Here is a 26,681-nt window from a genome sequence, read left to right as displayed (position 1 = left end):
TTGTCACCAAGAGCCCCCGCCCCCTTTCCAAATCCTGAACTGTCCTAAGCATGGAACGGAAAAGCAACAGAGGCTGGGTAGCCCTTTTGCAGAGGTCTCCTTAGAACTTGTTTTCAAGCTTGCTCTGATCTAATGAGAAAGATCCTCCTATGAGGAATGTTTTCCACTTCCTAACACTGGCTAATGACAGGGTATGACATGTTTGGGGTCCCAAGAGCAGAGCGTGGAGGTGGAGGTTGTTTCCAGGGTAACCGCAGCAGAGAATTGCCAGGGAGGTATGCGAGATATTCCTGTGTTTTCCACGGAAGGCAGGAGAAGACTTGAAGGGCGGAAGTACTTGAAAATGGCTTAAGCGGGGCTCTTGGATTTGGGCTGCGGAAAATCAGCTGGGCAACTATGGCCCCTTTATGACCTGTGGACTTCAACTCCCACAATTCCTGAGCCAGCATGTTAATTTACAGTTACTTCTTTTCCATGAATACTTCCCCAAATTCTCCCATCTTAAAGCTGAATTTGGAATGGCTTTGGAACCAACAGAGCTGGAATGGGAGGGAGAGTGAGGACCATTGAGGTATGAAGATCAACCCAAGTTCATTCCAGGCATCCTTATTGCCTGATGGCCTGAGTTCCTATTGGCATCTTTGAACAGCTGCTCTGTACCCAGGAGAGGCCACTGCTAGACCCCAAACCACGCTTGACTGCTAAGTCCAGTTCTGCCTCAATTTCCCACAATACTTTGAAGTAACCTTATCCCAAGGCATTCTGGGAGATGGGATTACAGCCACAAAGTCCCTTTGGGAACTTGTCCACCCCTGTTTAAGAAGCATCTTCTGGAAGACATTCCTGGCAACAGGATACCCAGCCGTACCAACAGGCTGAAGAACAGCTTTTATCTGTGGGCTGTTAGGCTTTTAAATGGGATATAATCTTATGCAGAGTTGACTTGGGAGGCCGGTGTGTGGTGTAGTTGGTTCACATAGTGTGGTGGGATGGAGGGTTTGTTGTCACTGTGTGTTGGGGGGAGAGAGCACGGGGGGGAGGCTCAGCTAATCTCAATGTACACATGTTGTACTTTGACAATAAAGGTTTATTAAATTAAATAATAAGAGTTGGAAGCCACTGAACACCATCACTAAAGTCACGAGATAACCCAGCATTTTACGACTTTTCCCACCATTAAGTATATCACAGCAATTGCCACGGTCGTTAAGAGAATCCAGCTTTCCCCATTGACTCTGCTTGTTGGAAGTGGCTGCAAAGGTTGCAAATGGCATTTATATGATCCTGGGACGCTGCTGCAGCCACTGTAAATTGGTTGCCAAGCTCCTGAATTTGGATCATGTAGCTGTGGGGATGCTGTGTGGGTCATAAGTGTAAGGACCAAGTGACTATTTGTACTCCCCGACAGTTTGCTTGGAGGGTGTCTGCTCAGGAAACATCACTGTAAGAAATTGCCACAAGATGAGTGGCAAAAAAAATTGACAAAAAATAATAAATAACATAATAAAAGAACAAAATAATATAATGAAATATATAATATAAAATAAAATATAACAAATAAAATAATAATAAAATAAAATAAAATAAAAATAATAAAATAAATAATAAATAATAAAATAAAATAAAAATAATAAAATAAATAAAAATTAAAATATAAAATTAAAATGAAATAAAATATAAAATCAAAATATAATAAAATATAAAATCAAAATAAAATAAAAATTAAAATAAAATAATAAAAATAATAAAATAATATAAAATAATAAAATAAAATAATAATAAAATAAAATAAAATAAAATAAAAAATAAAAAATAAAATAAAATAAAATAAAATAAAATAATAAAATAAAATAATAAAATAAAAAATAAAATAAAATAAAATAAAATAAAATAAAATAAAATAAAATAAAGCAGGGGTCCCCAATCCTCAGTCTGTGGACTGGCTCTGGTCTGCAGCATGCCAGAAACTGGAACACGCAAAAACCCAAAGCCCAATCCGTGGGATGCAGGCAGCACATGACACCACGACTCTTCCAGTCCATGGAAAAACCTCTCTCCACGGAACCGGTCGCTATCATAAAGGACTCAAAATTAGGTGCATCAAGCATAGAGCTGGACACTGTCAAAGGACCATCTGCATCGATTAAAGAATTTATAGTGGACCATCAAAGAACTGATCCCATCCCTTTGTTAAACTACACATACCCAATTCCAGCAACCGCTCCTTATATGTTTTAGCCTCCAGTCCCCTATTCATCTTTGTTGCTGTTCTCTGCTCTCTTTCTAGAGTCTCAACATCTTTTTTATATCTTGGTGACCAAAACTGGATGCAGTATCCCAAGTGTGGCCTTATCAAGGCATTGTAAAGTGGTAATAATACTTCACGTGATCTTGATTCTATCCCTCTGTTAATGCAGCCTAGCACTGTCTTGGGGCATAATATCCTCCCCTCGTGCCCGCTGGGTCTCACCTCAAACTGTAGATCACATAGTGACTGGCTGTAAGTGGAGGGCAAATACGGGTCCAGTATCTCATTTTTTAATACAGTAGTCCTCAACGTTCAACAGTTCATTTAGTGATTGTTTGAAGTTACAATGGCACGGAAAAATGTGAATGATGACCGTTTTTCAGTTACAACCATTACAGCATCCCTGCGATCAAAATTCAGGCGCCTGGTAACTGGATCATATTTATGACGGTCACAGTGTCCCGGGGTCATGTGATCCCCTTTTGCGACCTTCTGATAAGCAAAATCAGTGGGGGAAACCCAGGTTCACTTTACAGCCGTGTTACTAACTTAACAACTGCAGTGATTTACTTAACAAGTGTGGCAAGACAGGTCCAAAAATGGGGGAAAATTCACTTAACAAATGTTTTGCTTTAGCAACAGAAATTTTGGGCTCAATTGTGGTCATAAATTGGGGACTACCTGTATAGACGATGTTGCGCTTCAATGGTTAGATGCCCTAGACATTGATATTTGAACACAGATCTTTTAAACGTTTATATTTTATTGGGTTCTACTAATCTAGCTGAAATGTTAATATATCATTGCTAGTCCAGGTATGATACGCCACACGCTGAGTAATCACGCTCCCTGGAGCAGACAGTGCATTTCTGCAATAAATCAATTAGAAGCAAGTTCAAATAGAAAGCTCTTTCCAATTTTCACCTGGCAGGATTTTGGACTCAAGCTCTTATCACCCCCCATGATATCAGGGGCGATGGGAATTGTAGTCACAACAACATCTCTAAGGTCACAAACTCCCCTTTTCCTAATTGAGGATTTATGGAGAAATGAGTTCTGCCTATAATATCATCTTCAATCCACCACATTCATTTAGACCAAAAGAATGGGGGGGGGGGGGGAAGAAAAAGAAACTCAAGATTAATAGTCTCACTTTTTTAAAAAAAAGAAGAAGTGAAAACTGTCTTTCTCCTAACTCTCAATTCTTTGAGACTGTCTACCCTGTTCGATTTCCAGTCTGGCTTGAAACTGGCAGGTGTTTTGCAAAGCAGATCAAAAAGAGAAAGAAGCAAACAATTCAGTTTGCATTAACAATACTAAACATTAACATTTTTATAGGGCGTTAAAGGACAGGGGCTTAATCTGCACTTAATCTGCTAGCAACAGGCAAAGCAATGGAAAAATCCCAGTGACCACATTCTTTCCATAGGTCAGAGAACTTCCCGATTCCCTGCCTTACCCCCAATTTATCCAAAATTCTTACCTGTAACAGGTTAGCCACAGCTACAGGACCCACTTTGCTTCTGTCCAGGTGTGCTGCTTCTTTGTACTAAAGTCTCCAGCCTGCCCACAGCACCAGGCAGTCTCCCAGCACTAATCCCATCCTGCCTTCCTTCCTTGGGGGAAAGAGAGAAATTACCGCAGTCTTCAGGGGACGGGGCGATGGAGAACAACAAACCAAACTCTGGTTTGAACAGCAAAGCAGCAACCAAGGAAAGCAGGAGCAGAGCTCTCGAGATTCAGAGCAAAGACATGCATCCATCAGGAAAAGCAACCCGTATCCACAGTTGAGTTAGGATGGAGGGATGTGCAAGACCTCATGTTCTCTAGAACATTTTATCAGCATAGAGACTGCCAAGAATAAGGGATGAGGAAGAAGCAAGAATATCCTCAATTTGCAGCTGGCCTCTTAGCTATGGTGTTGACAACAGTTCCATTTGCAGAAAGGGGTTGCACATTGAATGGATGTGTAAGTGAGGAGCATTATCAACTTCATCTGACATTCAGTGGCCGCACCACTTATCTCCAGCACTGAAAATGCTTAGGACCTCTGGCCTCCAAACTTTGTGCTTTGGTAATATAGATGGGCTCTGGAAGAAAATGGAAACAAGGAAACTTTATTAGATTACTGGGGTGGGGTGGGAGTTGCAGTTATGACATGACTGAAGACTTCCCATGTATGCTGCCTTAAACTCCTAAATGTCAACGTCCAGCCTCAGATTCCAAATAAAACTCCAGGTATGTTCCGTCTCCGAAAATCTTACTGTTTACTGAATGCACTGCGTGGTAATGTCAAAGCAAAACTAACTCTGAGGTTCCAACACCAATTCATAGACTTAAACAATAATTTTCCCAGCCACGCCCCCAACATCTTACATAGTCTATATAAACAAGTTGCTTTGTTATGGGAACCGTCTGCTTCAAATCCACACCTGTTCTGGTGTCCTTGACAAGACTTCAGGCTCTCACCGTCTTCAGCTGAATCAAAGAAGTTTCGTTTCTACATCTAACCCACTTGAAAGTAACACCTCCCCCCTTATTCTAAGGGCAAGTCGAAACACAGAGGCACCTAGCTGCCACAGTTTCATCCTTGACACTAAAACTCTGCCAATCGGGTTGACCTCCAGATGTCTTATTTTCAGGTCTCAGAAATCTCAGCATTGGCCATTCTCAGCTGGGGGATTCCCCCTAGTCTGGAAGATGTCCATTGCTATGGGGCAGCAAAAGCAGGATATAAAGATAAATAAAAGATATATAGTGACTGTGGCCATCGTAGAGACAATCTAGGATCCCTCGTGGAACACAGGGGAAAGCAACGCTTTATTCAGTGAGGCGGTCAGGTGTGTGACACACTCCACAAACCATACAAGGTCCTTCCCTTTTAAAAGGTACGTTTTACTAAAAAGTGGGTACATTATGGTGCAAAGCTGTGATTTTGTTTTTGACAAAGTGTACAGGCAGTCCTCAACTTACGGCCACAACTGGGATCAGAATTTCTGTTGCTAAACATAATCCCCTTTATCTCAAGCTCAGTTTCCTAGTGGTAGCCAGAAAAGCCTAAATAATTAAAGGGCTATGCAAATTAGAAGTAGTGACTTCCTCTGGGAATTTGCACTAGCCCTTCCTGGGGGTTTGTGGTAGTTGCCACTAAGGTCCAGACCATCTCTTCTCAAAACACTCTGGGCATCATTTTAAGGATTCACTAATAGGCATGTATGACAACATAGTCAAGACAACACCAACAAAATTGTCCCTTTCTTCATTATTTAATGAAGTATGTGTGTTACTGGAGTCCATCTGTTACTGGAGTGGGAAACTGTTATTCCCTACAGAATGGAACCTCTTGGTTAGGAGAGCAATCCTCCAGGAATTTGTCTAATTGAATGTTGTGCTGAAATTGCCCAGTTTCTCAACCAGCACCTGCAAGCTTCTGTTTTTCTGTTGTGTTCTCAGAGCAATGGATAATTTCTGTCAACATTTTGCCCCTGCTCAGCTTTTTAAAAATCGGTAAAAGTTGGCTAGGAGTTGGATGGAAGGCTAGCTAGTTACTTCCAGGGCTAGAGGCTAGATGTAAAAGTTTGTGTTTTGTTTTTTTTCAAAAAAGCAAAACAAAATTAGGGAAAAAACAGTGGCCAATCACTTTTATTTTGTTGCTAGAAAATTATGTGGAAAGCTGATTTTGAAGAATCTCTGTCTCCACTTTCTTTGGCCCACCTAAGAGGTCCTAAGGTCCTCTCGGCCAATCTCTAGGTGGGCATGATTTATTTATTTAATTTTCCAAGTCCAGAACATCTTATATGAAAAGAGAATATAATAATTAAATTAGTATAACAGTCTAAATAAAGAAAACCTTTCAATAACTATGTAACAAATATAAAAATTAAAACACAAGGAATTTAAAACACTTATGCGACATTATATAGCAGGGGTCATCAAACTTGGCCCTTTGATGACTTGTGGACTTCAACTCCCAGAATTCCTCAGCCAGGCTGGCTGAGGAATTCTGGGAGTTGAAGTCCAGAAATCATCAAAGGGCCAAGTTTGAAGACCCCTGTTACATAGCATTTGAGGCCCTATTCAGAAAGTGGTCTGAACAGCTTTATTGTTGGCCAGGACCAAATTGTGCATTGTACAGGTAGACCTTGATTTATGACCACCACTGAGCCCCCAATTTCTGTCGCTAAGCAAGACAGTCATTAGGTGAGCTTTGCTAGATGTAAAGTGAATCCTTGCAGCTGTTAAGTTAGCACCACGGTTGTTAAGGTAATTCGACTTCCCCCTTGACTTTGCTTGTCAAAAGATGACCGTGTGACTTTGCAACACCGCAACCGTCACAAATATGAGTCAGTGGCCACCTGTCTGAATTTGGATCACCTGACCATGGAGATGCCTCAATGGTCGTAAAGTGTGAAAAACGGCCATAAGTCACTTTTTGTTCTGTCCCAGCTCACGTGAGTCCTTGTTATGCTCACAAGGAGAAACCCGTTTTCTAATCAAGCAAGCAGGAACTGCAGGAAAACCCCAAACCCCTTTTATTATTCACAGACCTGAGTCAATGTCCAAGGCAAACAAACACAGTTCACAGAAACCTGATCCTCAGCACAAACATTTACCTTCGGCAACCAGCACCTCCCACACCTTCCCTTTTATTATGCAGCCAAGGCGTGGCTTTCCTAATGCCTTCTCCTTTGCCTTTGGAGCCGCCCCATTGCATTCCTCTATCCTACTCGCTTCTCTTGCCGGCGCTTTCGTGCATCCTTCATCACTGTCCAACTCAGGGTCCCAGCACAGCTGTGTCTCAGCCTGAGCGCAAGTAGAGGGGGCAGGCTCCTCGTCCGACTCTAAGTCTTAGAGCTCCTCAGAGCCTTCCTCTGACTCTAGTATCACTTCAGGCCCCTCCTCCTCATCTGAGAGACTCAGCTGCCCGATCCACAGGCTTGCTAGGAATTGCAACACTTTTTTGTCTGTTTGTAACTCTGAACAGTCATTAAGCAAACTGTGGTTAAGTTGAGGCCAGGAAGCAGAGGAGATGCTGCTGCTTGGTGTCACGTACTCTTAGAAGCACCTGCATTTGTAATGACGTGGCCTGCTCCTCAGGGCAAAACTTTCAGGGCCAAATGAAGAACCGTCTGTTCAGTGATGCCTTGTTTGGCTGAGGTTTACCTAAGCGTATCTCCTTCCTCACTGAACAAAACGCATCAGGAAGTTAATTCAGGTCAAGAATGGATTGCACAAGAACCGGTTACCCTCCTGGGCTAGCTGGCAAAATGTCCTTCTATGGCCCAATCCAAGTAACATTTAATGGGTCAGGAATGTATCACTGGGCTGTCAGTTATTATTCTTTTGGGCGGGTGTGTGTGTGAGGAAATGTAAACTTCCTTAAATTGAGCTGAAATCTTGGTTCAGGGCAGCAAAATGGAAGTGACATGGTTGTGTTCTTGCAGGATGCTTTTATTTATATGGCTGCCGATCTCATTAAGGCACATTTGGGTGGCTAACAAGAATTACGTAAGTGAGTCCAAGTCCCGCCTTAGCCACAAATCATGGCTGGATGACTTGGGGTCAGTGACTCTCTCTCAATCCAACCTGCCTCACAGGAATGTTTTGTGAGTATCAGTTGGATAAGAAATGGAAGGGACCTTGGAGGTCTTCTAGTCTAATGCCCTGCTCACGTAGGAGACCCTATACCATTTCAGGTAGCTGTTGTCCATTTTTTTTTTCTTAAAAACCTCCAGTGATGGAGCACCCACAACTTTTGAAGGCAAGCTGTGCCACTGGTTAATTGTCCTTATTGTTAGGAAGTTTCTCCTTAATTCCAGGATGCTTCTCCCTTTGATTAGTTTCCATCCATTGTTTCTTGTCCTGCCCCCTGGCGCTTTGGAGAATAAGTTGAAACTTCGTGTGGCAGCCCCTCAAATAATGGCATACTGCTATCAAGTCATGGGTAAAATAGGAGGAGGACGGTGTGTCGGATATGTTGGCTGCCTTATTTGTAAAAATAATACAAACAGTCTTGCAACTTACAACAGTTCTTTTAGTGACCACCTATGACAGCCTTAGATAGCATGATGCATCTCAGTATTAAAATATTTTAAGCAAAGAATGTCAAAGCACTGGTAGATTCATTAGCCTATGAGTCTCATCTTAGATCTGGGTAATTCTACAGGATAGCAATAGCACTTAGGCTTATAAACCTCCTCATAGAGCTTTACAGCCGTCTCTGAACAGCTTACAGTGTCAGCATGTTGCCCCCAAAAATCTGGGTCCTCATTTTACCAACCTCGGAAGGATGGAAGGCTGAGTCAACCTTGAGTCGGTCAGGATCGAACTGCTGACGGTGAGCAGAGTCAGCTTGCAATACCACATTCTAACCACTGCACCACCAGGGCTCTAAGGATAGATGACCATGTATTTTTATTTTTTGCAAGGCACAGGCTGTTCCCCCAGGTGTTTGCATGAGTGGTTGTGGGGTGGGTGAGACAAATTTTGCTACTATTGATGGTTAATAGTTAACAGTTTGTCCCTGGGCATTGGGGGCAGTTATATTTGAGGTTTGTATTTAAACATGTACACTGTCCAGGGTCACTTGTGTGAAATAGGGGGGTGGGGGCTATATCAATTATGCAAACTAAGAAATAAAATGTCAGGACAATAGCAATATCTTTAAAAGCATCTGCTATTCAATGTCCATACAGATGTGATTGCCATTTAGGACCATCCAAGCTAGCTTCCAGCAAGCAAAATCAATGGGGCATGCTGGATTCGCTTAACAGCTGCAGGGATTCCTTAACAACAGTGGCAAAAAGGTCATAAAATTGGGTGCGACTCAGTGGTGGGATTCAGCTGGTTCGCACCGGTTCAGCAGAACTGTTAGCTAAATTTTATTGAGTTCTGAGAACCGGCTGAATCCACACAGCTTCTGGAAGTCCGTTCTAGGCCTCGGAGGCCTGGAAGAGGCCTCCCAGGCCTAGAACAGCCCACCAGAAGTGCATGGATGCCACTTCCGGAAGTCTGTTTTAGGCTCGGACACCCAGGCCTGCATCCACACAGAAAACCTGTTGTTCAGATATTTGAATCCCAGCACTGGTGCGACTCATTTAACAGCCACATTGCTTAGCAACAGAAATTCTGGACCCAATTGCGTTTGTACGTCAAGGATTAGCTGTTAGCCTGTTAAGGAAAAAATCAAAACAGAAACCAACAGAGCATGAAAAAAACGTGATGTATTTCCTAAAGTTCCATTGACATAATCCAGAAATAAATTATGTCTTAGATCACACACACACACACACACACACACGTGAAGGTTATATGAAATATAACCTGGGTGGTTCTCATTCATTTGTGAATTCCACAGGGTGAAAAAAAACTGCTTTGCACAACAAAGGCTCAAGCATTTCTCTCTTCAGGCAGTAGATACTCCAGTCCTAAATGCTGAAAAATCTCTTCCTCAGCGGCAGCGGGCAGGAAAATTTTCTGAAGAACATGCAAAAAATAAACACACACATTAATCAGTGACTGAAAACCCTTTTTCTACTGGGCAAATTCCCCATAGCTAAATACATGTGACTGCCCATCCATGTATACTTGCGCACAAACAAGGACTTTATTCATACCTTGTGCTGATCCAGGGTTTAATTGTATTGGCTGGAGAACTCATGACTGGCAAACTGAAATGGCTGCATTTCAGAACAAGGCCAGCCAAAATGTATTTGTTTGTTTGTTTGTGTGGTGTGGTGGCCTAGTGATGAAGATGCTCGCCTCCTACCTGGAAGTCTTAAGAGTTCAATACTTGGTAGCGGCAGATGTTTCTGTTTCTTAGGGTGCAAAGAAAAAAAATACCTGCTGCGAACTCCACATAGGCATCAGGAAAGGCATCCGGCCAGTAAACACTCAGCTCCATCCAGTTGCCCTGACTCTATCCCGGATTAAGGGATTACAGGGTCATAAAAGGAAGTTTTGTTTATTTATTTACAAAATGTATTGGTGCGCATATTACCACACAGTATCTCTGGGTGGCTTACAAGCTATATCATCTCTGTCTCTTCACTATCACTATCTCTATAATCTGTGGATATACATACATACATACATAGACAGACAATACCAACCACTAAGGTCTGCTAAAATCCAATTCCAAATGGGGAGGGCGGGGGCAGAATAGGGGGGAGGTGGGATCTGTTGTTGCTTGATCAACTGCCTCCATTGGGGTCCCAAGCTAACTGGCAGAGCCAGGTCTTTAAGCCCTTGCAAAAGGTCAGGAGGGTTATGGCCAACCTCACGCGGGGAGTGAGGGGAAAGTAAGACCTTCCAAATGGACTCTCTTTCTAGATGATTTAGTACCTTCAAAGGGCCCAGAGCTTGTCTAATGAGCTTCTGATTCCTCTCGGGTACACAAATATGCCACAACCACAGATACTCACTTAACAGAGAGGCATGGGAAATTCAGAGCTTAACAAAGGAGAATCAAACATGGAAGACTGGAAGGCTTATGGAGGCAGAGCAGGACATCTCCTTGGCATTTTTTGCACCAGAATTTGTACCCAGGTCTCAACAAACTCCGGTCCTGAACCTTTGCTAGAAAAAAGGGTCTATCCAAGGGTGCCAAATCCCAAGTCATTCCTCCTGAGATTCTTGCTCCGGGGACCTCTTACCTGCTCCAGGTGATAGAGGCCATGGCTGTTGAGGGTCATCTTCTTCTCACGCTTAGAGAAACGGCGGAGGTCTCGTTCAAAATTCTGGGAAGGTAAAGCACCAGGAGGATTCCATTTGTTAATCAACAACAGAGTCTCCTCTGAATGCGAAATACATGAGGAATTTGCCTGACGCATCTTTGAAAGATTACCTGTTCCCTCCCTATCTTTGAACCAATTTTGGAATTTGCCATTTCTAGGCATGCCAGACTCCTGGACCTTAGATGTCAGTTCTGATTGCTAGTGAGCAGGAATAAGGTCTTCAATCCGGTACTTCAAATATCCAGCTAAGAAAGCTTTGAAAACTAACAATACGCTAACCAGATAATCATAGAAGAAACCTTTTGCCTTCCTGTAATTGAAATCTATTATTCCATGCACTCTGGAACGAATGAAAACAGGGTGGTTTTTTTTTCATAGTTATCTGCATTAAATTTCATTTTTTTATTTTCACCCTAGTTCTTTAGCATATCCATTCTGAATTTGATTTCAGTCTTCTGCAGGATCACAGAAGGAAAATGCCTAAGATTTGTTCTTCCGCAGGAGGTTGTGCTGAACTCCAGAAAACAAAGGAAGCTATCTCAAAGTGCACACAAGCGAGAGATGGGAGATTCTATTACGGGACGGCTCTTAATCCTTCATGCAAACATTCCAGGAAGGAGAAAGTCAAACGTTTCAAAGAGATCAGAGCCAAGAATTCAATAACAAGGGAGGCCCAGAGGGTTCCCAGTTCAGTTCCAACATTCTGTACTCTAAGCTCTGATCCTTGGCACCGCAGCTCATTCAAGAAAGCCTGGATGACTCTTTCTTCCAGTCTGCAGTGAAGGGACTACTTGACCTTTTCTCACCGCAGTTGAAGAAGGATTGAAGTGTAAAGGTTAAAACAAACTCTTTGCGTGCAGGACCACCGAGCATCTCCAGGTAAACTCAAAAAAGCACCTGCTGGAAATTCTGGATGGAGTGGAGGAAGAGAATGGGAGAGGGAAAGGAAGAAAGAGGGGGAGAGAGAGATAAGAGAGAGGGGAAGAGGGAGGGAGGGAAAGAGGGGGAGAGAGAGGGAGGGGGAGGGAGGGAGGGAGAGAGAGGGGGGGGAGGGGGAGAGAGATTCTGTGCCCAAATTTGGAGTCCTACTTAATTTGATATCCCAAATATCTGCATGGTTTAACTACTGGATGGATGGATATAGATAGAGGATGATAGAGGACGATAGAGATACATGATACATTATATATATATATATATATATATTCTATATGTATATGTATATATATGTATATGTATATATATAAATAAAGATTTGTCCCATGTTTGGGGCCTAGCAAGGTAATCTAAAAATAGTTAACAAGCATTTGACATGTATGTGTATATGTATGTATGTGTATATATATATATATATATATATATATATATATATATATATATATATATATATATATATATATATATATATATATATATATATATATATATATGTAGATCTAGAGTCTCGGGTTTCTTCCCGCGTTCCTTTCATCTTCAGAAAGTTGTGGCGATGTCGAAACGTCGCCACAACTTTCTGAAGATGAAAGGAACGCGGGAAGAAACCCGAGACTCTAGATCTACACATACAGACACCCGCGAGAATCTACGAAAACATATATATGTTTTCGTAGATTCTCGCGGGTGTCTGTATGTGTAGATCTAGAGTCTCGGGTTTCTTCCCGCGTTCCTGTATATATATATATACACACACACACAGTATGTATATATATACATATATATATATACATACACACATACATATAGACACACATACATATACATGTATATACATATACGTGTGTGTACACACACACACACACACACACACACACACACACACACATATATATATATATATATATATATATATATATATATATATATATATAGAGAGAGAGAGAGAGAGAGAGAGAGAGAGAGAGAGAGAGAGAGAGAGAGAGATCTATAGTTAGGCAGGCAGGCCCTGCTGCCCAATTTGGACTCCTACTTAATTTGACATGAAAAGCTCCTTAGGAACTCTCTGACACCAACCTTTTCCCCAAGGCCACACCCAAATGAATACAAAACCAAGTTCAAATACAGGACCCAGCCCACATGGAACTCACCCGTGAGCCGGTCCAGCCAAGCAAAGCAAACGGAAATTGGCTGAAGGGGGTCACAACCAAGTCCACCCGCACAGCTGTCCGGGGACAGGATGTACCAGACCCCGCTGAGGCGCCGAGCTTGTGAACCCCAGCACCCCCTGGATGGCTTCCCGCAAGATCCCCAAGGTGGAAGATGGAGAGGCAGCGTTCAAAGTGGTCCATGGTGCTTGAACCGCCGCTAACCCACAGCTCTTCATCTTCGAGGGAGTGCAAACTGCTTCGGTGGAAACTGTGATACAGCAAGAAGCCCTGAGAAAAGAGAAACCCGTGGAGGAGAATCACACCCAGAGTTTACGGGTAGTCCCCGACTTGCAATCATTCATTTATTGACCACTTGAAGTTACAATGGCACTGAAAAAAGTGACTTATGACCGGTTTTACACTGCCACTGCATCCCAACGGTCACAATTCAGGCCTTTGGCAACTGTCCCGGGGTCATGTGATCATCTTTTGTAATCTTCCCAGCTGGCTTCCGAAAGGCAGAGTCAACGGGGGAAGACAAGATTTGCTTAAGGACCACATGATTTACTTAACAACTGCAGTGATTTGCTTAATCCAGGGGTCTTCAGACTTGGCCCTCTTGTGACTTGTTTGAAGACCCATGGCTTAACAATTCTGGCAAAAAAAGGCTGCAAAACAGGGCGAATCCCATTCAACAACTGCCTTGCTTAGCAACGGAAAATTTTGTGCTCATAATTCAAGGACTACCCATACAGTATATGGTATACATATATGCACAAGCAAAAAGGTTTGGGTAGGATTAAGAATTGCCTGCTGTTCAGAAGCCCATCAGCAACCAACAATAGTGGTCAAGAAGAAAAACAACAGGCAGCCCTTCTCTAGGGACAAGGTAGGGACAATCACTCCATCGAAAGCAAGAACAAAGAAGAGGTTAATCTTTCCTTGAAGTTGTTACCATACATATCCATCCTTTCAGGATAAACACTCTGATAAAAAGTGCAGAAAAGTATACAAACTCACCTAACATTATCCCTATTTATGTACAACTTCCAAGCACTCACTCAATATCCCGTCAAACATTAACTACTTTGGGCTTCAGCAGAACAGAACAGTATAACAGAGTTCAAAGGGAACTTGGAGGTCATCTAGTCCAGCCCCCTGCTCAAGCAGGAGACCCTATACCTTTCTGGACAAATGGCTGCTCAATTGCTTCTTGAAAACCTCCAGTGATGGAGCACCCACAACTTCTGAAGGCAAACCGTTCCACTGGTTAATTGTTCTCATGGTTAGGAAGTTTCTCCTTAATTCCAGGTTGCTTCTCACCTTGATTAGTTTCCATCTATTGCTTCTTGTCTTGCCTTCTGGTGCTTTGGAAAATAGATTGACCCTCCTTTTCTTTGTGGCGGCCCCATAAATATTGGAACACTGCTATCATATCACCCCTACTCCTTCTTTTCTCTAGACTGGCCATACCCAATTCTTGCATCCCTTCTACATGTGTTTTACCAGCAGTCCCCTAACCATCTTTGTCGCTGTTCTCTGCATTCTTTCCAGAGTCTGTAATTCTTTTTTTATATTGTGGCAACCAAAACAGGATATAATATTCCAAGTGTGGCCTTTGATGTGTTAAGTTTCAGATGTATATTCTTATCAGCCTTACCAGGTAGACTGGATAGCAAACATAGCCAGATAGCCTAATTCTACTTTTACTGTAAATTGTGTGTATGTGTGTGTTTGTACCTGTGTGTTGTTTGTGTAAGATTCAGTATGTGTGAATGAAATGAATGTGTTCAGTAAGAAAGTGTAACCCTTCTAAACAGAGAGCAGTTAGATTCATGGTTTAATTCTTATGCTTCTTGGAAAGTTGGCAAATTTCTACACTGCAGATCTGTGACTTCAATGCAACTTTTTTTTTAAAAAAAACATACATTTGCTGCTTCCAGATCTGCCTGTTTTGCCAGATCCTCCTTGCATTCAAGTCTTCACCTACCTGGCTCTCCAGGACACCGATGACTTTGCATAAGAGTCCCAGTTCTTGACCTTCGGAAGGGTGGGTGATGAGCAGGTCCACATCATGGCCACATGGCTTCCCTCTGTTGGGGGGAGACAGACTGTAGCCACAAGTTTCCGGCCAAGTTTGTTTTTATTGGCATTTACCATTTTTAACAGTGCTAAACACGGCTGCCTCAACCACCATTGGCTGGGTTCAGACAAACCATTACAATCAAATTATAACATAGCACAGTGGGGAACCCATTCATTGAAAGGACTCAAAAAATGTGCAAAATGAGTGTGGCTTTAATGGGCTTTAATTCCCATGCAGACATGATGATTTTTCAATCTCTCATCCTTTCATACTGATTTCTTAGCATCAGCAAGTTCCAGCTTATACGGACATAAGTGCAGAGAATTCCCCAGGTAGCACGATTATTACTAACATTTCAGGGAAATGAGTCTGCCCATCTGAAAATTTATTTATCAGTCATATTTATATGGCTGCCCATCTCACAGAACATGACTCTGGGTGGTATACAATAAAACTATATAATAACAACATTAAAACACACTACAGGTAGCCCTTGACTTATAACCATTTGGTTAGTGAGCATTTGACGTTACAACGGCGCTGGAAAAAGTGACCTATGACTGTTTTTCACAAATACAGCCGTTGTAACATCCCTGTGGTCACATGATCAAATTCAGATGATTGGCAAGTGGCATGTACTGCATTTATGACGGTCACAGCGTCCCGGAGTCATGTGATCCCCTTTTGCGATCCCCTTCTGACAAGCAAAGTCAATGGGGAAGCCAGATTCACTTAACATCTGTTCCTAACTTAACAGCTGCAGTGATTCACTTAACAACTGTGGCAAGAAAGGTCATAAAATAGGGCAAAGCTCACTTAACAAATGTCTCGCTTAGCAACAGAAATGTTGGGGTCAATTGTGGTCCAGGACCGCCTGTATCCTTAAAAACATGATGCTACTACTAAAAGAGGCTAGGCAAGACCACTGGAAATTATGAAGGGGAGCCATCTCAGCAGATCACCTACCCTTCGCCCAGATGCCCCAGTCATATTTTGAGAGATTTCTGGAAGGATGGTTGGCTAAGGAAACCATGGCTGATGGTATCGAATGCCGTCGAGAGATCAAGAAGGATGGATATACAACTGCCATTCCGCTTCCACCAGAGATCATATAAAAGTGGGAGAAATGTCATTTCTATCCCATAAAGGTAAAGGTAAAGGTTTCCCCGTACATGCATGCTAGTCGTTTACACCTCTAAGGGCCGGTGCTCATCTCCGTTTCAAAGCCGAAGAGCCAGCGTTTGTCTGAGGACGTCTCCGTGGTCATGTGGCCGGCATGACTAGACGCCAAAGGCGCATGGAACTCTGTTACCTTCCCACCGTAGTGGTCCCTATTTTTCTACTTGCACTTTTTACGTGCTTTCGAACTGCTAGGTTGGCAGAAGCTGGGACGAGTAACAGGTGCTCACTCTGCTACACGGCACTCGGGATTCGACCCGCCAAACTGCCGACCTTCTGATCGACAAGCTCAGCATTCTAACCCACTGAGCCACCGCGTCCATTTTCTATCCAATACCAAGGCCTAAATCCTAAGTGAAAAGAATCCAGATGATGCCTTTCAAATTGCCCAGGTTGGAAAAAGTCTGGCTTAGTTAAGTTAATCAGGTCAGAAGAAAAGGAAGAGGAAAGATTTCAACTCTCACTGTATCTTCCGTAGGCCACACAAGCAGCACAGTGTTTTTTTCAGACTTTACAGGCTTTTAAAGTTTGGGAGAAAACCGACTCCGCAGACTGAGGTTCTCAGTGGGTGGATTCACAGAAAGCATTAGTTTATGGTTCATTTTAACTCTTGTTCCAGGCAAGAATAGTTCAGACCTCACTAAGCCACAGTCAACTTTCCTTGGGTTACACGTTGCAGGATCTGCGAACCCAGCAAAGGATAACTTAGTCAACCAACCATGTTTTAGAAAAGTCATGGTGACTGCAGTATTTAAACTCAACCAGAGATACGCCTGTCTTAAGCTATAAACACAAGCCCCTTGGAAAACTAGTTTCCACTAAATATTAGGTAAAATATCTTTAGATCTCTGCCACTTTCACAAAAGCAATCCATGAGGTTCTTAATGTTTTTCTCCACTGATGGTTGACATTGATGACCTCAGGATTTCTAGCTACCAGCAGCACCAGGAAAGACTGGAACCGCCCACTTTAATTTAACTAGCCTCTATTTCCCCAGCTTATCCGGCGTTCACTATCCAAATCAATTCACCTCCTAAATCCCCCGGTCAGCGTGACCGTAGCTCCAGGCAAAACCTGCTCAACCACCTTTTGCACCACCTGGCTGATGGCCTCGGCTTCACAGAGGTCCACAGGGGTATTGAGGTCCTCATAATGAAGAAGTCCTACAGGGAAGATCAGGCCCAAGTCATTAAGAAGCAATCAAGGATCATCTGAAACAAGTTATTCTATAACAAATGGATAGAAATGTAATTTAAGGAGCAGGTTCATATCTTGATATATCCAGAAACACTTCTGTAATTATAGAATACAGAATCATCTCCAGATGTATCGGTATGTAAGTGACAGGTCCTATAATTCCCAACTGGCAAGGCTGTTCTTTGGAAGCGGTAATATTGATATTAATATTGGTAATAACATTGAATTTCTTTTCCTTCAAGTTACAAAAACATCAAACCAAACAAGACAGGGACCATTTTTTTCTCTGGACAATGAATTATATAAAAATTTTATAAGTCTTTCAGAGCTGCTTATTACAAAAAGCTATCAGCCCTAATCAAGCAGGTTTTTAGAGGTGGATGTTTTAACTGGTGAGTCTATGTGTGTAAGACAGACATAGAGAGGTGTCCTAATGAATTTTATAGATTACTAAGGCATTACATTTATTAGAGCTATATAAAATACTATTTTGAGCGACTGGTTTGATGCTTATGCTTTGTTAGAAAAAATCTATATCATTATGCTTTAAACAGTCACATCAGGCCAGTATTTCTAATATTTAACTCAGTTCATCTTTCCCCCCTCTCCTATTATAAAGCACAAGACTTAATCAACACATATTTATGGAAAAGTCACATTGGAAAGAAAGCAATTTTATATCAACTAAAATGCAATGCGTAGAGTTCTTTCTAAAGGCAGTTTTGCCAAAGAAGTGAACAGTCTTAAAACTTAATAAAATAGCAAATAATTTGCTACTCAACCCCCAAAAGCACCTTTGCAGTCAAGATAATTCTCCCCAAGTTAAATAAAAATGCCTTCTTCTTTTGCACAAATTACTCACCTGCTTGCTGTTCTTTATTCAGTTTAATCTTGGGCGGCTGTAAGTCAGCAAGGGACCTGAACCCCTCCTGGTACCATTGGCTGGCTATCCTTACCCCAACTCCAAAGATCTTCGTGAAAAGCTATGGAGAAAAACAAATTCCTTAGAACGCCATCCCGATCAGGTAAAGCAAAAAGGTCCATAATTCAACCATGTAACACAGACATGTCAAACACAAGGCCCGGGGGCCGGATCCGACCCACAAAGTGGTTTCACGTGGCCCACGAAACCATCCTGGAAACAGTGAGGGAACGGCCCCCACTGCCTTGGCCCTGGCCCAGAGACCCTCCTTCTGCCAGAGACCCTCAGATCCGTCCCACTCCTGCCCGGGCCCCCATAGGCACCCTTGATGCCAACGATGTAGAGCTGGCCACGCCCACCCAGTAGGCCATACGCACTCTAGCCACGCCCACCCAGTAGGCCACGCCCACCCTTGCTATACCCACCCGGCCCCCTGAGGGCAACCGCATTGCTGATGCGGCCCTCAATGAAATTGAGTTTGACACCCCTGATGTAACAGGTCAGGAACGCAAGAAGAAATGTGGGCTCCTTGCCAGTCACTCAGCTTGATGATTTTCTTGCACACATTTCATTACCAGCCCAGATAACACCATCAGTGCACTGGTAATGAAACATCTGCAAGTAAACCAAACAGAGAGTACCAAGGAGCACTCTTTTCCACCCTGTTAGAAATATTCTCTTCTATCTGAGGAAGAAATTCGTACAGGTTGCGTATTTCCAAAAAGAAACAAAAAGCATTGTTTGCTACTATCATTTTCATGCACTTCTCTGGCGCAGTTTCATAACTATAGACAGCTGGGTTCATTCTTAAGACTAGAAAATGGGTTACAATACATTTTCAATCCTGGCTGTTCACCTGGTAACTTTGGGCCAATACATTTCCCCTCAGATGAAAAGCCTTGGTGGAGCAGTGGGCTAATGCCTCCTTAAGTAACACCAGCTGCCTGCAATTAGTGCAGGTTCGAGTCCCACCAGGCTCAAGGTTGACTCAGCCTTCCATCCTTCCGAGGTAGGTAAAATGAGGACCCAGATTGTTGGGGGCAATAAGCTGACTTTGTAATAATGCCGCTTGGGGGGGCGCGAAAGCCCTCATAAGCAGGCATATACATAGAATGAAGGCTATTGCTAAGCACATTGATTTGTGCTTAGATTGTAAGCCGCCCTGAGTCTTTGGAGAAGGGCAGGATATAAATGGAATAAAAAAAAGGCATTCAACGGATAATCCGAAACCACAGGCTCCAATTAAGTTCCCTAGGCTGGCCAAGTGGCTTATAGCAGTAGGCTGAATCCAAGGAGACGTTCTTTAAAAACCCTTAAATCATTTTCACAAAAATAAAATTCAGGGACGGGGCCCTCTACAGTCAGCAGATGGGTGAACATTTGCTCACATGTACTTTGTATAATTTGCGAGGGATTTCACTAGATGTAGAAGTAGTTTCCTGAGCTAGCTATCTGAACATAAAATATTCAGCAGCAATTGTTTTTTTTTACTCGGTGACTGAAATTTTAGCACATACCTGGACCCTAGTACATGGAGGACCAGAAATTTGCATTAGCACTCCAAAATTTAAGAAGTTAATCTTCTCCTGAAACCAGGAGTGCACCCAGGGTCCAGGCAGTGTTCCCTTGCAATAGGGATGCATGAAGTGTTGTACCCCAAATTCCACGCCACGTCCTCCCCCATCTAGCAGTAGCCATCGGCCACACAGAGCTTCTGCACCTTCATCGTCCGGTATCTCTCCGATTGTGTAACTTTCTCCACCTCTGCAGAAAGGCCATCTTCCAGCATTTCCTGTTGGGCAGACCACAAACAATACAATCAGTCTTCGAAGTACGACCGCAATTGAGCCCAAAATTTCTGTTGCTAAGCGAGACAGTTGATAAGTGAGCTTTCTTGCCATAGTTGTTAAGTGAATCACTGCAGTTGTTAAGTTAACAATACGCTTGTTAAAGTGAATCTGGCTTCCCCACTGATTCTGTCTGTCAGAAAGTCGCAAGAGGGGACCACGTGACCCCGGGACACTGCAACCGTTGTAAATATGAGCCAGTTGCCAAGTGTTCTGAATATTGATCACGTGACCGTGGGGGAGGCTGCAATGGCTGTAATGTTTAAAAAATGAGAACTTTCCTTGAGAAAGTCAGATTCTATGGTCCTGAGAAAAGAGGAGAAGGAGTATTCCAATATCTAAGGGCTTGCCATAAAGAAGAGGGAGTCAAGCTCTTCTCCAAAGCACCAGAAGGCAGGAGAAGAAACAATGGATGGAAACTAATCAAGGAGAGAAGCAACCTGGAACTAAGGAGAAGTTTCCTGACAGTGAGAACAATTAACCAGGGGAACAGCTTGCCTCCAGAAGTTGTGGGCGCTCCATCACTGGAGGCTTTTAAATAGAGGATGGACAGGCACTTGTCTGAAATGGCCTAGGGCTTTCTGCCTGAGCAGGGGGTTGGACTAGAAGACCTCCAAGGTCCCTTCCAACTCTGTTATTGAGGAGGAGGAGGAGGAAGAGGAGGAGCAATGTTAAAGGAAAGGTACAGTGCATAGTAAGAGCCCCATGACAAACGAGGGGCATCAGAATGCAAAATGAACAGGACGGTGACGATGCTAGAATGGGATAAGACGACACGAGTATCCCTCTACCTGGATAATTCTCCGCGAATGCTCTCCGATGCAGGGCACGGTGTGGAGTTGCTGAATTCTGCTGACCTTCCAAGGTAAGGACTTAAGCACCGAAGCAGCTCTGGAAAAAGCTAAGCTCCGAACTTCACTGCCCAAGAATTTAGCCTCTTCCGCCATGGTTTCTAAGGCATCCTAAAAAAGGCAGCCAGGAACATTAAAGTCCAAGCCCTCCAAAGAGGGTTCAAATGCTTAGACCCAGTGATGGGATTCAAATTTTTATTTTTTATTTTAATTCCATTTATATCCCGCCCTTCTCCGAAGACTCAGGGCGGCTTACAAGCTTAGCAGTAGCCTTTATTCTATGTATATGCCTGCTTATTAGGGCTTTCACACCCCTCCCAAGCGGCATGCCTGGCTGAGGAATTCTGGGAGTTAAAGTCCACGAGTCATATGTGAATGCCTGTGTGGATCTCTGCATGGATGCCGCTTCCAGAAGTCTGTTCTGGGCTTGGGCAAGAAAAAAAATAGCTACCGGTTCTGCCGAACTGGTGCAAACTGGCTGAATCCCACCACTGCTTAAACCTCTCAACCACCCAGCTACTCCCTGCAGGTGAAGCCCCCCTCCCAAAAAATTCAAAATGGTACCTGAAAACAAAATAAGGCAACCCCTTAAAAAGACCGAAATGGAAATGAGAACACAGGTAGTCCTCAACATACGATCCCAATTGAACCCCAAATTTATGTTGCTAAGTGAGACAGTTGCTAAGCGAATTTTGCCCCGTATTAAGACCTTTCTTGCCACAGTCATAAAGGGAATCGCTGCAGGTGTTCAGTTAGTAACATGGTTGTTAAATGAATCCAGTTCTCCCATTGACTTTGCTTGTCAGAAGCTTGCAAAAGGTGATCACATGACCCCAGGACACTGCAACCCATAAATACATGCCAGTTGCTAAGTCCCCAAATTGTGATCATGTGACCAAGGCTCTGGGGCAGGGAGGAGCATCAACGTATCTTGAAGCCAGCTCATTCTCTACCACCAACATGGCTTATCTTGTTGCCATCATTGTGGTTAGGAACGGGGATCCTACACCAGGGTTTCTCCACATTGGCAACTTGCTAAGCTGGGGAATTCTGGGGATTGAAGTACATGCCACTCTATGTTGCTGAGAGTATTACCGGTCTACACTGAGTCAAATTACCGTGAGTGTGGAGTTGTGGTGCAGCAGGGGTGTCCGTCTCTGGCAGATGTAGGGAGGCACCTGGCCTTTTTCTTCTAGTGGCGCCATAGTAGTAGTCACCTGGACAAAAGGAAATAGGCAAGACATCTAATCAGGACATCCAAATCATCCTTCAATGAAAGCAATAATAAAACTGCAGCCTTTTGTTCTGATTCATAATCTAGCCAAGTCCCAGAAACCATGGGAAGGAAGGAAGGAAGGAAGGAAGGAAGGAAGGAAGGAAGGAAGGAAGGAAGGAAGGAGGGAGGGAGGGAGGGAGGGAGGAAGGAAGGAAGGAAGGAAAGAGGAAGGAAGGAAGGAAGGAAGGAAGGAAAGAGGAAGGAATGAAAGAGGAAGGAAGGAAGGAAGGAAGGAAGGAAGGAAGGAAGGAAGGAAGGAAGGAAGGAAAGAAGAAGGAAGGAAGGAAGGAAGGAAGGAAGGAAGGAAGGAAGGAAAGAGGAAGGAAAACGTAAGAGATACAGTGGCTGGTTTAAATACATATTAACACACAACTTGTGTTGCTTAAGCCACAGTTATCCCAAAAGGAGGGCAGATTTTTGCCTTCCAATCATTCATCTTAAAAAGGGGCCAATCAACTTCGGCCACTTGAAGAGGTGGGGGAAATTCTGGGAGTTCAGAAACGTGTGAATAGAGACAAATAAGCTTTTCTCGCCATCTTTTGTTGTGCTGAAGGATTTTGTCTTGAATGAGAACAGAATAAAAACTTTACTGTCACTTTAAATGTAGACCAATCAGCACAGGTTAGAATGAAATTTCATTGCATGCAGCTCTCAAAAAATACCGTTATGCGTATATATCTACATATACACACACATATGACACAGAGAAACATCGGTCTAGTTCGAATGTATACATATACATGGCCAAAAAAAAAAAAGAATCCTCCGAATTTACAAGACGGATGGCATAAGGAACAAAGCTGTTGCAGGATGTAGCAGTTCTGCTATAAATACAGGGATGATCTCCTTTGGGGTAAAGACAAAAGAAGGCATGGCCCATCCCTGAAGGCTTCAGGTTGAGCAGAGCCAGATGAAAGACGTACAGGTCAAAAGCTACAGCCTTGCTCTGAAAAACAGGTCCCAAGTGCCACCTGTAAGGATTCTTTTCATACCTTCAGACGGTGCCTGGGTTCCATCTCAACAGGGCGCCCGGCACCCATGCTCTCAGTGAACCAGCTGAGGTCCAGCAGAGCTGGCCCATCTCCTAAAGCTTTGGCAGGTGGCCTCCCATTCTTCTTCAGCCACTCAACCACCTCATCTCCAGAATTGCCTTCGGACACAATGTGAGTCACTTTCTCACTACGACAAAAGCAAAGTTACCACTTTAAGACCACTTTACAATGCCTTGGTAAGACCACACCTGGGATACTGCATCCTGTTTTGGTCACCACGATGGAAAAAAGATGTTGAGACTCTAGAAAGAGTGCAGAGAAGAGCAACAAAGATAATTAAGGGACTTAATGAAGAACGGTTGCATGAACTGGATATGTCTAGTCTAACAAACAGAAGGACTAGGGGTGACATGGTAGCAGTGCTCCAAAATCTCAGGGGCTGCCACAAAGAAGAGGGAGTCAAGCTATTTTCCAAAGTGCCTGAAGTCAGGACAAGAAGCAATGGATGGAAACCAATCAAGGAGAGAAGCAACCTAGAAGAAGAAATTTCTTGACAGAACAATTAACCAGTGGAACAACTTGCCTCCAGAAGTTGTAAATGCTCCAACACTGGAGGTTTTTAAGAAGAGATTGAACAACAATTTGTCTGAAATGGTACCGGGTTTCCTGCCCTAGCAATGGATTGGACTAGAAGACCTCCAAGTCCCTTCCAACTCTGTTATTCCATTCCATTCCATTCCATTCTAAAGATTTATGGAGCTGAGGTCAATCACAGGTTAAGGTTTAGATGAGGTTAGCTCTCCAGGGGTAGGCAACCTTGGCAATCCAGGCTGGCTCAGGATTTCTGGGAGTTGAAGTCCACGAGTCATAAAATAGCCAAGGTTGCCTAGCCCTGCGGCCTAGGCACTCTCTTGGCTTCATGAGGGTGGAGGTCAGGAGCCCAAGGATGGCTTGATAAGCCATGCTAGCTGGCTACAGTTGTTAAGGCTGTAAAAACCACTTCTGACAAGCACCAGTAACCACAGCAATTGTTTAAATCTCATATAACTGAGAGGTGTACAGGTTGTCCTGACTTACAATCCCAATTGAGCCCAAAGTTTTTCTGTGTCAGCAAGACAGTTGTTAAGTGACTTTTGCCCCATTTTATCACCTTTCTTGCCACAGTTGTTAGGTGAATCACTGCAGCTGGTAAGTTAGTAATACAGTTAAGTGAATCTGGCTTCCCCACTGACTTCGCATGTCACACATTCGCAAAAGGTGATCATTTGATCCCAGGACAGTGCAATTGTCATAACCAAATACCGTGTTTCCCCGAAAGTAAGGCCTACCCTGAAAATAAGCCCTAGTTTGGGGGCGAGGTGCACACCTAAAAATCAAGCTAGGGCGGGTGTGTAAAGCTACCCCAACCACCCCGCACCTGCTTACTTTGCAGCCAAGGCCTCTCCTCACCGGCCCACTTCTTCCAAGGCTTCTTCTGCAGCCAGGCCTGCATTTGTCAGTCACAGGCCTTTCCAGAAGGCCTGTGCAGCCAAGAACCAAGCTATGGATTCAATCCATAGTTCGGTTCTGCAAGACCTCAGCAGCCCAGCACCAAGCTATGGATTGAATGCATAGCTCGGTACTTGGCTGCTTAGGCCTTCTGGAAAGGCCTGACTGCAAAATGCAGGCCTGAATGCAGCTGCAGAACTTTGGCCCCAGAAGAAGTGGAACGGCTGGGTGGGGCTGTCGGTGCCAGAGGTGAGGTAAGGCCTACCCTGAAAATAAGACCTGGTGCCTCTTTTGGAGGCAAAAAAAAAAAGAAGAAGAAGAACTGGTCTTATTTTCAGGAAAACACAGGTATCATGGGGATGCTGCAATGGCCATGTGAAAAATGGTCATAACTCACTTTTTTCAGTGCTGTTAACTTTGAATGGTCACTAAACACATGGTTGTAAGTCAAGGACTACCTGTATATGTAATGGTTCCTTCTGAAGGCTTTCTGGAAATATCTCTCCATCCTCTGCTGAAAGCAGAAGGCCACACCAGTTGACTCTGGTGTTCCCTACCTCCTTGTTTGAGGAATCTAAGGCCCCATGTTTCAGCACAAGCAAGCATGTGAACCACTGCTCGGCTTCCAAGATTGGTCAGTAGAAACCCCACCAATCTCCACTTTAAGGCAGGATTCCTCTTGGTTCCCATTCTTCCTGGCCCTTCACCCCATTCCCATTGGGACACCTACCTGCAGGGATCATCTACAAAAAAGCCTCTGCTGCGAGCCAAGGAGGTCAGGAACGTTTTCCGGCTACTGCCCATCCTCTTCTCAACTAGGCCAAGCACCACTTCGGGGAAACGCCCTGGGACCTCTGAGTTAGCTGGCTGATGACCAGGCTCAGCCCGAGGAGGACGCCGTTTTTTCACGGGCAGCTGGGCCATGATCCGCCCACCGAGGGGTCCTCCTCTGCCTTCTCCAAAAAATCTCAGCTGCAGAAAGGAGAGAGAGAATGAAAGAGAAAAGGGGGGAAAAAAGAAAAGGAAAGGAAAAGGCTTGTTACAGTTCTTAAACGGAAGAACCGGGAAGAGTTTTCAACTCTTGAACTGGCATGGGTCCGGATTATCTTAGGGAGCACCTGCTGCCAGCATCAACTTCCCATCGTCCTGTGCGCTCCCATAGAGAGGGCCTCCTTAGGGTGCCACCGGTTAGGGAGTGCCGGCGGGTGATCCCCAGAGGGAGGGCATTTTCTGTGGGCGCGCCAGCCCTTTGGAATGATTTACCTGTGGAATTCCAGACCGCCCCGATCTGCGTTTATTTCACCGGGACCTGAAAACCTGGCTTTTTGATCTATCAGGCCTGGACTGAAGGGGTTTTAGCTTTTTAATATTGTTTTAATTGTTGGGCTTTAATTAATTTAATTCATTTTAATTTTATATTATCTTTTTATATTGTCTTTTATACGCTGCCCTGTAAACCGCCCTGAGTCCTTCGGGAATAGGGCGGTATAGAAAACTAATTAAATAAATAAATAAATAAACAAACTTCGCAGTTAGGCCAGCAGGAACCCTTCAGACACTCCTGCCCAACACTGGGAAAAAAAAAAGAACACACCTCAAACCTCCCATCTGCAATCTTTGCCTTTGCCTTTTTTAAAGCACAGCAGTTCATTTCTCGCAAGAGGGCAGGTAACCAATAGGCAGCGAGGAAAAGCAGTGAGTGTAAAGTCGCGTGCTTCACATAGAGACGGACACAGAGCTGGGGTAAAGATGAGTTTATTCTGAACAGAACGAACT

At 43.7% G+C, this 26,681-nt stretch overlaps 1 protein-coding gene across 7 annotated transcripts in view; it reads right to left on the bottom strand.

Moving 5' to 3' along the window:
- Positions 1-26,681, bottom strand: part of POLM (DNA polymerase mu) — a 33,628-nt gene that overhangs the window by 6,303 nt on the left and 644 nt on the right. For 2 of the 7 annotated variants that reach the window (XR_014493122.1, XR_014493123.1), the window contains exons 2-13: positions 25,636-25,877; positions 23,418-23,604; positions 22,268-22,366; positions 21,090-21,260; positions 20,172-20,243; positions 18,392-18,512; positions 17,363-17,495; positions 15,058-15,160; positions 13,068-13,355; positions 10,903-10,986; positions 9,572-9,724; positions 3,732-4,338 (exon numbers count right to left, since the gene is read on the bottom strand). Coding sequence is in view for 4 of the 7 variants with exons in the window: in XM_083368206.1 (XP_083224332.1) it covers positions 10,026-10,166; positions 10,903-10,986; positions 13,068-13,355; positions 15,058-15,160; positions 17,363-17,495; positions 18,392-18,512; positions 20,172-20,243; positions 21,090-21,260; positions 22,268-22,366; positions 23,418-23,604; positions 25,636-25,829 (1,593 nt within the window). In the remaining 3 variants the exon portion in view is untranslated. Of the gene's footprint in view, positions 1-2,446; positions 2,499-3,731; positions 4,339-9,451; positions 10,167-10,902; positions 10,987-13,067; positions 13,356-15,057; positions 15,161-17,362; positions 17,496-18,391; positions 18,513-20,171; positions 20,244-21,089; positions 21,261-22,267; positions 22,367-23,417; positions 23,605-25,635; positions 25,878-26,681 lie in introns of those variants that run through there. The other 5 variants (XR_014493124.1, XM_083368207.1, XM_083368206.1 and 2 more) reach the window with 5 other exon arrangements.

Source organism: Vipera ursinii (assembly GCF_947247035.1).
Source record: "Vipera ursinii genome assembly, chromosome: 8".
NCBI lineage: Eukaryota > Metazoa > Chordata > Lepidosauria > Squamata > Viperidae > Vipera > Vipera ursinii.
Note: the sequence above shows the minus strand (reverse complement) of the source record. Positions and strands in the feature narration are given on the sequence as shown.